The following is a 16,954-nucleotide window of genomic DNA, read 5'->3' as shown; positions in this document are numbered from 1 at the left end:
GACGGTTTTTCCAAATTTTACACATAAAAATAAATTGACATTTGGCATAGACTTTTAACACTCAATAAATAAAATAAATTTTAAAAAAATCTACATTAGTATAACTAAACTAAACCTGAAAAATTGTCTTTCGCAATACACCCTATTCTGATCAGTGAGCCGTAAATATTATCCCAATAAATAAGAAATAAGGAATATTTCTAATAAAAAAATTACACCCTATTCTGATCAGTGAGCCGTAAATATTATCCCAATAAATAAGAAATAAGGAATATTTCTAATAAAAAAATTTACCAACAGTAATAACATAACTTATGGAACTAACTATTGGGTATTAATACCCACGTAATGAATGCCGAGAATATTAATGGACTATATCACTCGCTCAATGGGAACGAAGATTTTGTACGCGTGGTCATTAATAATAGTAACTACTACCTAATTAGGTATGACGTGGCATCTTTTTATATTAAATTTGTAAGAGGTGGCACCTTTTGTTTCATTAAATATTCTCCTTTCTCGAGAAAAGCCAGGCCATGCTCTTGGCGCCAAAAGGATTTTTCTCTTCACGAATACGCTATACACACTATAAAATCACACGCATTATCTTCGTTGAATTGGTGGACTGCCTTGCCTTATGTTACCAACTCTGGTTCGTCTCTTCTCCGAAGGTATCAAGAAGCTGTCAGGTATGCTTCGCGGATAAAATAATCACTTTGTTTTCAGATTCTGCTCGTCTGGTTTTATTTATTGGTCCTTCACTAGCGTACTTTTCTTCAAGTTGGCCATGCAACATTCCTCTATGAGGCTCTTTTCTTCTAGTTGGTCATGCAACCGCTCCTCTGCTAGGGTTTTCTTTCTTGTTTGTCATGCAGTTAAATTACCAGTCGTCAATACATTTTGTATCAATGGTGTAATTGCGACCAGGCTTAATCAACTGAAACTTGCTGTTGAGTTTTGTATTTTTTTTCTAATCGATATGCTTCAATATATTCGCCTTCGCCATATTTGAATCGAATCATTTCTGCGTTGTTCTATAAAATATAAGTGCATTTGTGGGTGTTTGTTAGATGAGAATTTTTTTTGAGCAATTTTGTTATTGTTCTCTGCAGATTATCTTTACTTACAATGGGTGGTGGGTATCCCTTTCCTAATGAAATGGAGGAGGAGGCAATTCTCAGTTCACCTGAGGTCTTAGACACCGGAATCACAGAGGAAGCAGAGAATAGCCCTGTTTCACCTACAAATAAAGAAGAAATGTTCTCTGGGCCTGAATTTTTTACTTCTGATGATACTATATGGGTGGGGAATGAAGAGATGCTGGAGGACTCGACGTCCTTACAGCATGATTATTGTAACGTGATAGAATCTGCAATGGAAAGCTATCCAAAAGCCATTCCAGATGAGACACTGTATTCACCACCTCATACAGTTATTATCAATAACCAAAACCCAAGTGCATTGATAAATTCGGTATTTGAAAGCCCTACAGAATTGATTCCACCAGTACAAACGGTTACCACCAGTAACCAATCCCCAATCGCATTTATGAATTCTGAAGGCCCTCAACCTGAGTTACCGAACCAGACTGCCACTGATCAAGCCTCAAGCAAGGATTCGGAGGTCTCTCTCTTTCAAGTTATGAAAATTGTATCTGACAAGCAGGATTTGAGCTTTGTAGAGAAGGTTAATCTTCCAGAAGAGCAGATTCTTCGTCTCTGTAATGGAATTGTACCTAATTCTGCAGAAAATCAATACCCTGATATCAGAATCAGTTTCAAGTCCTTGAATCAACAATCTTTGCCGACAATTGGCTTCTATGGGGACAAGCGAACGATGGGTAGAATATTGAAGGAGATGGGTGTTATAGATCATTCTGTTCATGCGCAAATGGAGGAAGACAAATTTGAACCAGGTTTGTATGTTGGTCTTTTGAAGCATTACATAATTGTTTTCTATTGGCATCAAGGTACCCATCTCAAAGATGCATCAAGGAAACAGGTTTCTTGCAATTTCATACGGTATGTAGTGGATTTGTGTGATGATGTTTTTGTGTGCGTTGAAGAGCATAACCTTCTGGAAGCTCTGTCTGCTTCTGTCACCACCACTTCTCGTAGACTGAAACGAACTCAGAGGCTCAAGATAAGTCATGTCCAGAATTCTGAAAATGATGTCAGGGTTTCGCCCGGGTTCAACGTAAACATAGGAAAGTATATCAGTACGACCCCTCCTGAAGGTCTGACAATACCGAAACATACATTGTTCTTTGCTGAAGGATATCACAGATGTGCTTTTCTCACTGCTAATTATAAACAGTCCAGAAAGTATTTTAGTCCTCAATTCAAAAAGGTTAATGTCAGTTCCCTTCGGTCTGAGTTAGAGCAGCTGTCCAAGGACTATGATCTTGATTTCACTCGGCTCAGCAATGAAGAATTTGTTTCTCTTTTAAAGCATTCTGCATTGCCAGAGTTCCAGGGTTATACAGACTTGGAGAATTCTATCCAAGATCGCCGCAGGGAAAGTCGGAAGTGCAACATCCAATCAAAGCTTAATGAATTAGAGCAGCAACTCTTGCAGGATTTTCTCCAGGTTCTACCTGAGTACTGCAGATTCATTCGATATATCGCTGACTCAACATCTGATGACAGGGAACATATTGGAGATGATGAGATTCATATTCAAATAAATAGGTTCCAACAATTGGAACATCAGCTGGCTACTATTTTGGGTGGCAACTCGGGTAAGAAGAAACTGGTTTTCACTGGCGCGGAGATTAAATTTCAACCCTCTACTGGGATGGAATCAGAGTTTATAATTGAAAAATCTGAAAAGTCTGGCCACCTGATTTTATTTGAAGAAGAGATTATATTGAGGCCCATAGGTGAAGTTGACAATACAAACAATACAAAACAGAAGGCAAAGATTTTGCCTATTATAAAAGATGGATCTATAAGGAAACGCCCAGTAGTATCAGGTGAGCAGCTTTTTCTTCAATTTGGAAGCAACAGCACGCTGTTACAACGGGTTGTAGAAGTCATCCGTGTTTCGGACAATGCAGTTCATGATTGGATAAAATCTTTAGTTCCTAAAAAATTACTAAATGTAACACAGAATATTGTTTTCCTGGCTTTCCTTATGAGCAACGGTATTTTGGAGCAAATGAAGAGCTTTGGTCAGCCTATTATTGAGAAACTTTTGAACACTGAAAGAGATTTCATTGAAAAACAGATTCTGTTGGCTTTCCTCACGAGCGATGACACTTTCGATCAAGTAAAGAATTTTGATATTTCTGAGATGAAGAATTTTCTTACTTCTGCTAGCCTTGATATTATTTTGTCTGAATTAGAATCTGTGAAAGCAGACCTTTCACCAGAGTTGCAAGATTCATATCTGGAATGGCAAAGAAAGTTTTCTAATTTTAACCTTGATGCGACCTCGAGCAGTGCTGTTTTTACCATTGACACATTGAAAGACCTTTGTTCATCCATCTACAGAGATGGGAAAGAAGAATTCAGCCAGAGTGTCCTGTCAGTGATTAGGAAAGAGATGCTACCCTGGCTGAAGAAAAATATTGAATCTGAAAAAGAGACAGCGGAAAAGCTTCAGGAGCAGCAGTTCAAAAATGAACGGGAAATTTTTCTTACTCAAACAAAGGAAAATCTGTCCCAAAAAAGAGTGCTTGGAAGACGTGCGTATATTGAAAGCTGCGCTGTTGCAACTGGAAGATGGATGGGTTTTGGAGCTTCGGAGGCAAGCTTGAAAATTTCAAGTGAAGAAGAGGAAAAGCCCAGTATACAATGGATGATTGTAGAGATGGCACCAAAGCAAAAAGACTTGGATGAGTTAAATTCAAATTCCATGCATTGCATTATCCCGTCTTTTTCGGATCCATTTGAATTAGTGTGCTGCGATCCTGAGATAGAAGATATTAAAAAGGTGGCATTTCTGAGATCTGGTGAGTTGCTGATTTTTATCCATGACAAAGTACGTAATTGGCTAAACTTGTACATGTCCCCAAAGCTAGGACCATTTCTGCGTGGGAGCAATCCTATTCGCACATTTAAACGGGGTTTTGATTTGGTAGCTTTTGATGAATGTACCCGCTTCCTGGCTTTATATGATGCACAAGTATCCAAGGTTTTAATATACAGGTTTGATGAATCATTCCGGAATATAGACTGGACAGGTGTTGAAATTATGTTGGATTTGTTTTCTGGGAGTACAAGTATAATATGGATGCAGTGTATTCCTGGGAAAGCAGAATTGCTTCTAGTTGATGACATGAACAGGGTTAGGGTGGTAGAACTTCATCATCAGCCTTTGATGAAACCTAAGCACATTATTCTCTCTTCAGGTTTTCTAAATGCAAGCATTTCGGGGGATGGTTCCTTTCTCTTTGTTTTCCAGACATCTACAGTGTGTTCAGATCACAAAGAGGAATGCATCTCATGTTCTTCTTGAGAAACTGCTCAAAAAAATTCTCAACTAAGCAAGGCTTCATCAGAATTTGAGCTCAAAGTTTACATGCTAGGTGATGCCATGTCCTTTTTGAAGAACATTTCCTTGGATAAAATCGCTGAAGATGTTGGTGATTTCCAGGTGAAGCTTGTATATTATGGTTGTCAGATTCATCTTGTGTACTCCAATGTTGTTGCTGGCTTTCTTTCTTCTAACATATTGAGTCTAGTTTCAGCCACAGAAGTTTTGGAGTTTAAAGAATTAGCAAAGCACAAGTCAAATTCAGAGGGAGATTGTAAATATTCCATGGACCATGACTCTCAGAAGACTTGTGCTACATTAGACTACATCTATCACATTTTTGATAAGTATGCTGTTAGTTCTGCACTCTGTAGAGGAAGTATTAGGGATCTTACCTTCCATGTTTTGTTGAACTCAAAAAATACGATTGGAGAAAATGATGGACGAAGAAAATGTAAAGAATACTTGCAGCTTCTGATTGAGCAGTTGGAGAAAGAAAAAGGAAAGGATTTTTCAAATCTCAGGATTCAGTTTCAAGTTATCATGTCTGAAAGCTGGGACTCAAATGGTGTAGATGTCTTGTTCTCTTCTTATAAAAAGAGGCCTTTGGGAAACTGGATCTGTCAACTTATTTGTCTTGTACCCATCCAAATAGCTCGGGCTGAAAACAATGGACTACATCCTTTGCTTGATGGGCTTCAGATACCTCCCCATCACACTTATGCAGATAGCATATCTCTAGCAAACTTGCTCCGTTTTGGCTTATATGACGCTGTGTTGAGTCAGTGGGATGGTAAAATCATGGTGGTCTCATCAATGGGAAAGCAAAGTAGCGGCAAGTCTTACTTATTAAACCATCTGTCCGGCTCCCTTCTTGATGTAGCAGGGGGCAGATGCACTGATGGAGTGTGGATGACAGTGCGGATGGATTCAAATTGCCTCTATGTACTGATGGACTTTGAGGGATTGGGGAGTTTTGAGAGAACGGAACAAGAAGATATGCTACTCTCAGTCCTAAATGCTGCCTTGAGTAATTTAACAATATTCAACAAGAAGGTTTGTTTGCAAGTGGTCATATTTGTTTTTCTTTTTCTTGTTGATTTTCACATATTTTAGTGGTCTCAGCTCTTTCCTTTAAATGTGATGGCTACTTAAAGATTAATTACCATTTCTGATATTTTTTTTCCTTAATCAGGATTTTCATCTTGACAAGGAGACAGAGGCTATCTTCCAGCGTTTCCAAAGTGGGGTGAACTTGGTGAAGAATGATGAAAAGCTATTCAAGGGACTATTTTACATCGCTATTAAGGATGTGGATGTTTCTGATGTAGAGGAATTAAAAGATGAATTCCGTGTAAAACTTCTACAAATTTGTAAAAGATCTCGTGAAAACTTCCTGACAAAGATGTATGGAGGAATGGTTGAACTTGCTGCAATGCCTCCTTTTACTCGACGAGAATATCATCAAGAAAGTCTGTATGATATAGCTTTGGCTGTAGAGGAAGAGCTGGGACATAGTTATGAGAGTGGCCATGCCTTCTTGAGGGATTTGAAACTTGTTATTGCCCAGATAGCAGCGAAGGATTGGACCCCTGTAGATTTGAAGCGTGTTGCTATGAAGGTTGATATCCTTCGCAGGAACTTGGTTTCTGCTGTTAAGGCAGGATGCCTTTCTGTGCCAGGTACGAACAAGGTGCTTATGAATTTTGACACTCAGGAAGTGGTAGGGGATGCTCCAATAGAACTTGGGGATCTCTACATTGATCTCCAGGACACAGGTCTTGAGCTTGCAGCTCTAGATGAAACTACATCAAATGATAAAATTTTGTGTCGTCTCAGATCAAGACTAGAAAGTGTCTTGGAAAGAAGAGGAAAAAATGGTGATCTATGGCACTCTAAATTTCAGGACTTTTTAGAGGCATTGACTGATAGACGGCATGATCGTGTTCAGAAGTGGCTTTGCAGCAACACCGCAGAATTTTCTGGCAATAATGATATACAAAAGTTGCAACTGGAGGCAATTTTAGCCCTAGCTGAATTGAAACAGGGACTTTCTGTATGTGGTTGTAAATGTTCTGTATGTTTTTGGCGATGTGTTCTAGAGAAAGGCCATTCCTCCGATCACTCTTGTATGAGTAACCATGTTTGTGTTGAGAAGTGCACATATTGTTCTCACGAAATAGATCCAGGAAATGAAGTGGAGGAATGTCAGAATTTTGCAGGTCATGATGGGAGTCATGATTGCAAAAAGAAAAATCATACGTGTATGGAGATTTGTTCCTTATTTGACAAATCATCCAATTGCAGCAAATCCTGTTGCTTGAAGGTTGGGCATGAAGGTCTTCATAAGTGCAATTCACCACAGCACATGTGCAAGATGAAGTGTTCTCTTCCATGCTGCAAAAATCCTTGTGCAATACAAATTGAGCTTGGGGAACATGAAAAACATGCTTGTCATGAAAGGTATTGTCCCAAAAAATGCATCATGGAGGGGTGTCCTAGAAGCTGCGGTTACAAAGATCATTTCCATGCAATGACAAGTGCTGAACATCTCTGTGGTAATGAACATGCTTGTCATAAGAAATGTGAAGCAGATGGCATTTGTGAAATCTTCACTGAACTTGTGAGACAAACACGTTCATTTCAGGGTAGAAGAGGCTCCTTTGAGTATGAACATGTCTCTGAACAAAATGGTCTGCAAAAGGATTGTTGCATTGCCATTCCACCTTTTAAGAAATACCATGATGGTGCCCATCTTCACACACTAAATCCAGATGTTGTGCATTATTGCAAGGTTAGATGTCAAGCTTGTGGATATTTTTGTCAACGGCCCATCAATCATTCTGGTTTACATAATACGGTTCATGGGAATATGAGGAGTGTCCAATTTGCATCAGATCAGGAAGAGTTTGATATCCAGGGTAGGAAATATACTTGGGGGGAATCTGGTGTGGCAGAGATGTGTAACATGCATTGTAAAGCGCAAGGCCGGGGACACATTCATTTAATTTACTGCCCTATGCGTGATAATTGCACAAGTCGTATCTATGATGGCTCTCGGCATGAGACAAGAAAATATGGCCCTGATGAGGATGTGCCTAAAGATGAACTTACCCATGAGACTTATTGGAAGCAAATGCGGTTTGAAGATCCTTGTACTGAAGAAGATCAGAAAGAGTTTGCTCTGTGTAATCACCTTTGCAGGTCAGAAGAGCATAATGAAATTGATGCTAGTTCCACGAGGTCTTACTGCACAGAGAAATTATGGCATGCTCCAGTGAAGAAAACTGCCTCAATGGCATCCTCTACAGGTCACATAACTGCAGATGGTCATGTTTTTGACTGTGATCATTCCAAGAACACACCACATCATGTGGTTTTTGTTATTGACAAGTCTGGTTCAATGTCCAGTCCTGATATAAAACCAACCATGGCCAAATTTATATCTCGACACAATTGTAGGTTGGGCTGTGTGTATGAGGCTATTGTTCGATTCATTACTGCCAGGCGTAGAACTAGTAGTGATGATTCTTTATCTGTGGTTCTCTTTGACAATACAGCAATAGTTGCTCTAGAAATGCAAGAGATGAAGGAAGATAGAGTGGACAGTCTTATTCAATATGTCGCAGCAGGTGGAACCAGTTACTCTTGTGGTCTGAAACTGGCAGAAGAGGTAATTTATCGAGGATCCAAGCATCCTAATGTGGTCAAGAAGAAGCCAACAGTTATTTTTTTGAGTGATGGTGGAAACAACGATCGGAGAGATCCCCTTGAGTTTGTGAATAGACTGAATACGATAGAACCAGGGATGATGTTCCATACAATCATGTTTGGAACAGATCCTACAGTCGCTATTTTGCAGAAAATGGCACGAATTGGTAATGGCTCTTTCCAACATAGTCTTGATGAAGTGCAGCTAGCTCGAAGCTTTGAGAATTTAGCAACTAGTCTGAAGCCTAATGTTGCAGCTTTAATCTGAAGGTGTTTCTTCTCAATTTTAAGGTCAGTTATAAACTTCAGTATACTTTTTCGCCATTTTAGGATCTTGTTTATTTAAGTAATCTGCAGAGTCGTTTGTGAGTTCAAATTTATATATTGATATTGGTCTGGTAAAGCAGCTAATATTTCCAGTTCCAGTTGTCATGGTCAGCACACTCTTGTTAGTGAGCTGAACTCTGTACTTCTCTTAGATGAAGTTGGCAGAATTTTGTTTACTATCCCAGTTGTGCAGAAGCTAGACACAATGCAATATATTTTGAATAAGCACGGATAGTGATTGTGTTTAGTAGTTTTTTATTAGATTCAGTTGGTACATACATGCCACAAGTTTCTTGAAAGAGATTTTCATTGGATTTTGTTTAGGGAGTTAATTTATACTATCTTTTGCGGCCATGAGTTTCGTGATAACCTTGAGATGTGCTGCCATGCTTGTTCTCTCTCTTTATTTTTTTAATCAGGTGTCTGCTGCTCAGTTTATAATCTCAAATAAGATGTCTCAGTTTATTTTCTTGATCAATGTTGCTGATTCTGATGAATGCTATTGACATTCAGATACACAGTTTTGACTTTTGAAATGTCAAATTTTATATTTTCTGTTATCATGTAATTACTTGAGAGATGTACCGTAAATAAGGAACCTAAGAAGTACATGTCGTTCAGGAGGCTACAGAGAGATTTCGTGCCATACTTAACAAGGTTTTGGTTTTTTGCTCTTATTATACTAATCTGATTAATATTCATGATAATGCGTGCACTTCCAATACTGATAGGTCCATAGACAGGTAAAAGAGGCCAGAATTGATCTGCAATTTAGAAGGATGTAAAGTCAATAACTTTATAAGCCTCTTTATCTGTGCAACAAACCATGTTCCATTGGCTTGGCATTGCATTCTATGATGTGTCATATCTGTAGCCTTTTGCTGTGTTTTCCTTTTGTGAAATTGTTGGCCATGTCTTACCCCTAAAGAAATAGTAATTGTTTCGTATGTTCTGCCATGCAGGGCCCATGCTTGCATTCACATATCTCTGTGTACTGTCGTTGTTTGATTTATATACTGATTTCATTTGTCGTTGTTTGTTTTATTTACTGAAATCATTTGTCTTGTGTATGCAGACTGCTCTTAAAGGTATTATTGCAGATGGTATGAAAATAGGGATACACAGGTATTTTCCCTCCCAGTTATTTTCAAATTTATTTGCTATTGTGTTTTTTGTTTTCTTATATTTCATATGTGGAATATACATATTCTGTCTATTACATCAATATTGAATATACATATTCCATCTATTACATCAAAGTTCGTTCAGCGTATCACCTAGGAGAATTGAACCTGGGTGGGAGCCGTCCCATTCATTCCTCCCAACCACCTGGGATAACCCCAATTCTCTCACACACACATACTTGTAATTTAATCCCAAAGGAAAAAATCTATTATATTCATGAGAAGTGAATATACATATTCTGGTCCTGAATGTGACTGATCTGGCTTCCAAGAGCATACAAAAAAAACTGACAACAATCCGCTCCACCTTTACTTCCGAATTTACATCACTCTTACCCCGTTGTTCAAAACATTACAGATACATACCCCTGCCCCACAAAAAGAGGGACATCAAAACTAAACAGTCCAATTAAACATTTACTGTAAGAAAAATAATGGAAAAAACAAGTAGATGACTATAGCAGAAGTTCCATAACATCGAGCTCCTTACCAACCATGAACTCATAAATACCAAAAGAACCAACTGGAAACAAGTGAGTTTCTTTAGACAACTCATCGGCCTTTTGCTCGAGTTCCTGAGAACATGACTGAAAGAAAGCCATTTGAAAGAAGTAATTGCCTCCCGAATATCCATCCTGTAGCAGAGGATGCAAGTGGACACAATTCACTGCCCTTTTCTGGAAGCCCAATCAATGACAGGCTTTGAATTGTCCAGCACCTGTAATTTCTTTAACCCTTTCTTCGAGGCTACAGAAAGAAGAAATCAAAGGGATATAAATTCAGCTCTATTTTATTTGATACTGCAAATTTGTTGTAATTTCCTTATAGTTTTACAGTAATTAGTTGTACCGGAATTATGCTGCCCATAATGGATTCTCGATTCTCTTGTGAAAGAAATAGAAACTGCTAAATCCATTTTTCCTGCTCGAAATGTACCCCTATGCTGCCCATAATGGATTCTCAATTCTCTTGTGAAAGAAATAGAAGCTGCTAAATCCATTTTTTCTGCTCGAAATGTACCCCTATGCTGCCCATAATGGATTCTCAATTCTCTTGTGAAAGAAATAGAAACTGCTAAATCCATTTTTTCTGCTCGAAATGTTCCCCCATATTTGTTTTTTGATATTAAGGATCCAGGGTCCTTCCTTGGTTCATGGCGTTGAAATTGTGTGTTTGTGGGCTGGAAAATGGTACCAGTTTCTCTCACTGCGTGATCTTTGCTGCTACTTCTGGCAACGAGCACATGCAAAGGCTGCTACTTATACCCTAAATGTTGCTTTCAATAGAAGTTCTTTCTGGTTGAATCTCCATTCTATTGCATATCTAATTTTGCTAAGCTAATTTCACTGATTTTCATAAATGTGGCTTGTCTTTAGATCTTTCACGCTGCTTAATAGGTATACAATATTCTATCATCTTAGCTCCTGTAACAACTTGATAAACTTGACTACTTTGATGGAGTATTAGTGATCTCTAGTAGATGTGTCAGTGTGGCGAACAGTTGGTATTCTGAGTGCCGTCATGTTGTGTCTCTCAGCGTTTAGAGTCTGTGTCTTTCATTGTTACTTCTTAAAAGCTTGTTCAGAGACGGTATAGTATACAATCAGATATTTAAGGCATGTTTATCACTTTTGCGGAATTCATAATTATGATCCTTTTTTCAATCGTTAAAGCTATATTTTTCATTTAGTCCTGCTCATGTAAATTTGTTGTTCTCTATGAAACTGAGATTGAGTTGATTAGGAATTGAGAAGGATGCAGCAATGCATGTTAGCATTAATCTGTTTTGATATGCAGTCTTGACAAAATGCATATGCTCTAGATATTATTATGCTGGTAAGTGAATAGATATACACACTAAATGTTATTGTGCAGGTAAGTCTGCATATGTAAGCATGATAAAATGCATCACTTCAAAAGTACACATCAATGCATGTTAGCATTTCTGTTAAAATATTCAGTGATGTTTAATTCATTTTAAAGGGATGAAATTGAAGTATTTCTTTAAGCTTTATCTTTTGAACAAAACATAATTTGTAGGCTCCACATTCTCTGCTGTATCATATCTGCAGTCTCTGCAATCATCTTATGTGAATTCACTGTTAAAAATTTCTAGCCCTCTATTTTCCCCTCTATGAAATAGTACTTTGTGGTTTGATACGTTTTGCTTTCAAATGTTATATATTTTTTATTTGATATTTTTAGCTGTGGATACTCAAAGATATTATTGCAGGCAGTTTGAAATTATGATACATAGTCTTTATATATTTTTACTGTTGCAGAATCTTAATCATATCTTTTAATATAATTGCACAAGGATGGTCTCAAATGCATTTCAACTCATAAAAGGAATAGTGATGTAAATTGATATAACAGGGGTCACTATACACTTTGCTAGCATTGCCCCATATACATGCAAGTTGCTAGTATTGCCCCATATGTCAACTTAATTCATTATTCCTTTTAACGAAGTGCATATTCACAAGTGCCATCACATATCGTCCTGTTGCAACAAGGTATACTGCTAAGAATAGATGATGCACTCATGAGATGATAGGGGGCTAAATTTGTCTAGAGACTAGTGCAAATACCTTTTTGTATCTTTTGTTTTGCTTTCTTCTGCATTTGTTCAATACTGAATACTTGCGTCGCAAAGAATTAGTCCAATACTAACTGATGATCATTGATAACATTATCCGCTGGCACACCTTTAGAACATGATATAACTTTATTTGCTCTGGAGCTGCAGGGTATGTTGCCTGCCAATATGCAGGTAAAGAAATTCCCAGAAAATAAATGTGTGAGATACATACAGCCATTACATCTTCTACCATTTTCTGTTAGAGGACTGCAACGGCTTGTGAGTAACTATCAAGAATGTAATGTGCGAATACTAACATTGCTGTATAGTAGAGGTTTAGTATGTGTTGCCTAGGTTACAAGTTAATGATCCACGTGCCACGGTTGGAGTACCCTTAGGGTCACGCACCATGTAAATTCCACATAGTTCAAAAGAATCATTATTTTTGATAAAAGGTATATAGGATTACCTTTATCAACTTTCCCTTTGAAAGCGATCATGGAGATGGCTGCTTTTTCTGAAATTCAACTCTTTGCATGCCAAGATCAAGCTACTTTTTATCAGAAATCTGTTTTTGTGAATTCTGGAACGGCCTCAAGTTTTTAATGAAGGAAAAACTTTAATGTCAGTTTAAGTTAAGTTCTAAGCGAGCGATCACAGAGATGGCTGCTTTTTCTGAAATTCAACTCTTTGCATGCCAAGATCAAGCTACCTTTTATCAGAAATCTGTTTTTGTGAATTCTGGAACGGCCTCAAGTTTTTAATGAAGGAAAAACTTTAATGTCAGTTTAAGTTAAGTTCTAAGCGTGTCTTTTTCTTTTGCAGGAAATATTCAAAGATTTTAGGGAGCTTAGGGACTTCACCGGGTGACTAATTGTCATTACAACCCAGTTTTGGTACAGCACAGTATATTAGATTGAGGGATATTCATGCTTATGTTCAGGCAGGTGCTCAGAGTTTTGGAGCCAAGAATACTAAGAGGCTATATTTAGTGTTGATCAGTTTGGATATGTCATAGACAAGACAATGTTTAATGGATTGTAGTGTCTTGGATGTTTCTTTTATGTTTAATGGATTGTAGTGTCTTGGATGTTTCTTTTATTACTAATATTTTGGAGGTTTCCTTTATTACTAATATTTTCTTGATTTTAAATTTCCTTTATTATTAATATTTTGGATGTTTCCTTTATTACTAATATTTTCTTATTTTAAATTAAATGCAGTAGTGTTTGATATTGAAAAAATCTAATCCTCAGTTGTGACAGTTTGACAGTTTGGATACAATGGATGTATGGAAGATAATGAAATACAATTGATTTTAAATTATAAATTATATCCAGTATCGTTTGAAATTGAAAAATCTAATCCTCAATTGTGAGGATAAGATAATGAAATACAATGAAATTCAAGTAGCTATGTTTAAAAATCTTGTGCGTTTAATGGATTATAGTGTTTTGGATGTTTCCTTTAGTACTAATATTTCCATGTTTTTAAATTATATGCAGTATTGTTTGAAATTGAAAAATCTAATCCTCAATTGTGATGGTTTGGATACAATAATGCGTAGACAATACAATGTTGATAGATGCATAGACAAGACCATGTTTGATAGATTGTAGTGTCTTGAATGTTTCTTTTATTACTAATATTTTCCTGATTTTTAAATTATATGTAGTATGGTTTGAAATTGAAATATCTAATCCTTAATTGTGATGGTTTTGAAATTGAAATATCTAATCCTTAATTGTGATGGTTTGGATACAATGGCGGTGGGGAAGATAATGAAATTTAACTAGCTGTGACTAAAAGGCTTGTGTGTCTTTTGGATGACTAATGCTGGTTCTTCCAAATATCTCATCTGTCTTCTTGTTGCATTGCCCCTAAAATATAAACTATGTTCTTGCATTGCCCCTGAAAAATAAGCTAGGTTCTTCTTCTTGCATTGTACCTGAAATATAAACTTTTGAAATATAAACTATGTTCTTCTTCTTGCATTGTACTTGAAATATAAACTTTTTTGGTCAGTCTAGACGAAATAGTCACATTGTATTCTCAATATTGGTTTATCCAATGTCCAACAATTCCCCCCCCCCAACGCGAGCTAGGTGTGTATTGAACTCGTGACCTACGCTCTAATACCAATTGTTGGAAAAATTGAGGAAGGGGGGGAGTGAATCAATATTTCTTTTCAAATATCAAGGTCATTAGGGCTTCTTTATTGTTATGACTCCAAGTTCTTCATCATAGTGTGTCATCATGTATGTCATCAATATCATGTGTGGTCATTCATGTATAGTCCTCCGATAGTACAGTGTCCATCAAGGGTAAGGACATCATCCGAGTTTTAGGCTTCTTCATTAAGAGTAAGAACATCATCATGATTTCTAGGGGATTTCTAGGGCTTCTTCATCAAGAGCAAGGATACATGACGTTATGGTGTTTTCATGGTTAGTTCAAGCATTTAGGACAAGACATCTTCTTAGTGGCTTGACATCATAATGGCATCATTAATAGATTGACATCTTCATTAATGTCATTCTTATCAAACAAGAGGGATTTGTCATCATGAGCAAGGACATCATATTATGTGTTGAGTTCCAAAACTGCCATTTCCTTAGCAACTTTTCTCATCCATTTTTCTTTGCTTTTCCATGAAAAATGCATAGTTATCATCAATCACCATTATACATTGCCTCAAGGAGAACATTTTAATGATTTACATGTTATGTTTTTATGTTTGCTTTCTGAATAAGTTTTTGTCTTTTAGCTACGGAACGTAGCCACATTATGCAGGTAATTGGCTGTTCCGCAGCTACTTCCACGCTTTTACAAGTCCCAGGTGTCGAGAGGGAAAAATGACTACATGGGCAGCTTGGAAAACATCAGGGCATGGATCGTGTACTATTTACCTGGCCCAGGTCAACAAGGAAGACTTCGGTCAAAGGGAAGTCAAACATAGAAACCTAAGGCAAACAAGACTCTGTTTTGTACACGTTTTTTAGTGATGAGATCCGAAGCAATTTTCTGAGGCCACGGACTTCATCAGCCACTTGTGCAAACTGAATCCAATAGCCATTACCTTAGATTTATGTCTCCAACAACTAAGGAAGAGGATTCTGTGTACTTGTCTGCCTACGTGTTTTGCTGTAGCTTATTTTTCTCCTTAAAACAGTTGTATAATTTCTCTATAAATACCTGTGTGAAGAACGCAGAACCAGTTCGATTTTGCTCAGGTGTTAAGTTTAGATTACCGCTTTGTAATTTTGAGAACTCATTCTCTGTTTTTAATATGACGCTGTGTGTTTCATGGATCCCTAAAAGCGTTCGTTGGAGTGTTGATTAAGTACATTTAACTTCAGCAGTTGTAGAGGGCCCCTGCGCTGGCTAAGGTTACATTTCATTTTTGTTTTGTATTTCATAGTTGAACTGTAAATTCACTGTGTTTTTTCCATGATGTTTATAACCATTTGCTAACCCTCTTCATAATGCAGTTTTTACTATTTTCCTACTAGCGCAGAACAACGTATTTCAGTATAGAATAGTCTTTTGGTTTAATTTCTTTTCAGTTCTTCATCAATATTTTGAATTTGAGTTCAGTAGTGTAGAGTAATTATTTCATTTGTTGTTCATTAGTCTTTAAGTTCTTAGTTAAAACTGATCAGTGCCATTTTTGTCTTGTCATCTCATTACTAGTTTAGTGACTCATATTGTAAGTGAATATTTCTAAAAATCCCTTTTGGTTGATGGTTCATCTTAAACCAAGTGGTTGGATATTTTATTTATGTAATAGTCTTTTTCTACATTTTTGTATTTAGTTTTTCTTAGAACAATGAACTATGGAGTTCCTCAAGATGTTATCGCAAGGAGGTTGTTCTCCCAAAATTGTGTAGCAGAGTGACAAAGCACTTCATCTAGTTTTCATATTAGATTAGTTGCAATTTCATTTTCAGTGTTAGTCTTTCAATTAGTTTTGTTGTAAATTCACTTTCAGTTTTTTATTAATTTTTGATTATGCCATAGACTAATCAGTAGTTGTAATCTCACTTTCAGTGTTTCATTTCAGTGCTGTCTTCATAATAGATAATTGCAATTTCACTTTTGAGTCCTTTTAGTTCATGATTTGGAACAATAATAAAAGCAGGGATAGAAACTCTGTTTTCATTTTCTTGGATAAACTTTACTTCCAAATCTGGCTTAAAGCACTTTTAGTCCACATTTCATTTCTCTAGATTCTTAGCAGTAGTAGATTCAAGATTTTGTTAAGTACATTGCAAAACATTAGGAATTAAAGGATCAAACCCCCAAAACAACAGACAACTCAAAAACAGTGAGGTAAGAAAGGTCATATAGTACATATAGTGCACTATACTTCATCAGTTTACGATACCCGGATTGATAATTTATGTAGAGCAATTTAGGACACTAAATTGACCAAACATTTTGGTGCCGTTGCCGGGGAAGTGTAACTAGGTAGCCTTATCTCTTATATTCATTAAAAAAAAACAAAAACAACAAAACAAAACAATGACATGCATAGAGAAAGAGACTCTAGGAGTAGATTTATAGCTAGGGGCAGAAGTTCAATTCTTACAACTCCACCTATTCCACCAAGAGTTAAAAAAGACAAACCTCCATCCCAGACTCATACTCCCAGCCATAGGATTCCTGGAAT

General features: G+C 36.9%; 2 protein-coding genes across 2 annotated transcripts; both read left to right on the top strand.

Moving 5' to 3' along the window:
* Positions 1 to 348: 348 nt before the first annotated feature.
* On the top strand, positions 349 to 4,461 carry LOC149255311 (uncharacterized). Its single transcript, XM_089455005.1, has 2 exons — positions 349 to 689; positions 1,113 to 4,461. Exons 1-2 carry the CDS (start codon positions 349 to 351, stop codon positions 4,459 to 4,461), a joined length of 3,690 nt encoding a protein of 1,229 aa, XP_089311131.1.
* LOC149255310 (uncharacterized) lies at positions 4,374 to 13,310 on the top strand. Its single transcript, XM_089460453.1, has 4 exons — positions 4,374 to 5,535; positions 5,675 to 8,481; positions 9,593 to 9,642; positions 13,108 to 13,310. Exons 1-2 carry the CDS (start codon positions 4,525 to 4,527, stop codon positions 8,456 to 8,458), a joined length of 3,795 nt encoding a protein of 1,264 aa, XP_089316579.1. The 5' UTR covers positions 4,374 to 4,524; the 3' UTR covers positions 8,459 to 8,481; positions 9,593 to 9,642; positions 13,108 to 13,310.
* Positions 13,311 to 16,954: the final 3,644 nt, after the last annotated feature.

The sequence above is a fragment of the Pinus tabuliformis genome, chromosome 7 (genome assembly GCF_031772625.1).
Source record: "Pinus tabuliformis cultivar Carrire ecotype Pingquan chromosome 7, CPIR1, whole genome shotgun sequence".
NCBI classification, from domain to species: domain Eukaryota; kingdom Viridiplantae; phylum Streptophyta; class Pinopsida; order Pinales; family Pinaceae; genus Pinus; species Pinus tabuliformis.
Note: the sequence above shows the minus strand (reverse complement) of the source record. Positions and strands in the feature narration are given on the sequence as shown.

What these genes read in the sequence shown, in the direction of transcription:
- LOC149255311 (XM_089455005.1), top strand. Translation starts at nt 349, where the DNA reads ATGAATGCCGAGAATATTAATGGACTATATCACTCGCTCAATGGGAAC. An exon ending in AGGTATCAAGAAGCTGTCAG is followed by an intron (nt 690 to 1,112) that starts GTATGCTTCGCG and finishes TGTTCTCTGCAG; the next exon opens with ATTATCTTTACTTACAATGG.
- LOC149255310 (XM_089460453.1), top strand. Translation starts at nt 4,525, where the DNA reads ATGCTAGGTGATGCCATGTCCTTTTTGAAGAACATTTCCTTGGATAAA. An exon ending in TAACAATATTCAACAAGAAG is followed by an intron (nt 5,536 to 5,674) that starts GTTTGTTTGCAA and finishes TTCCTTAATCAG; the next exon opens with GATTTTCATCTTGACAAGGA.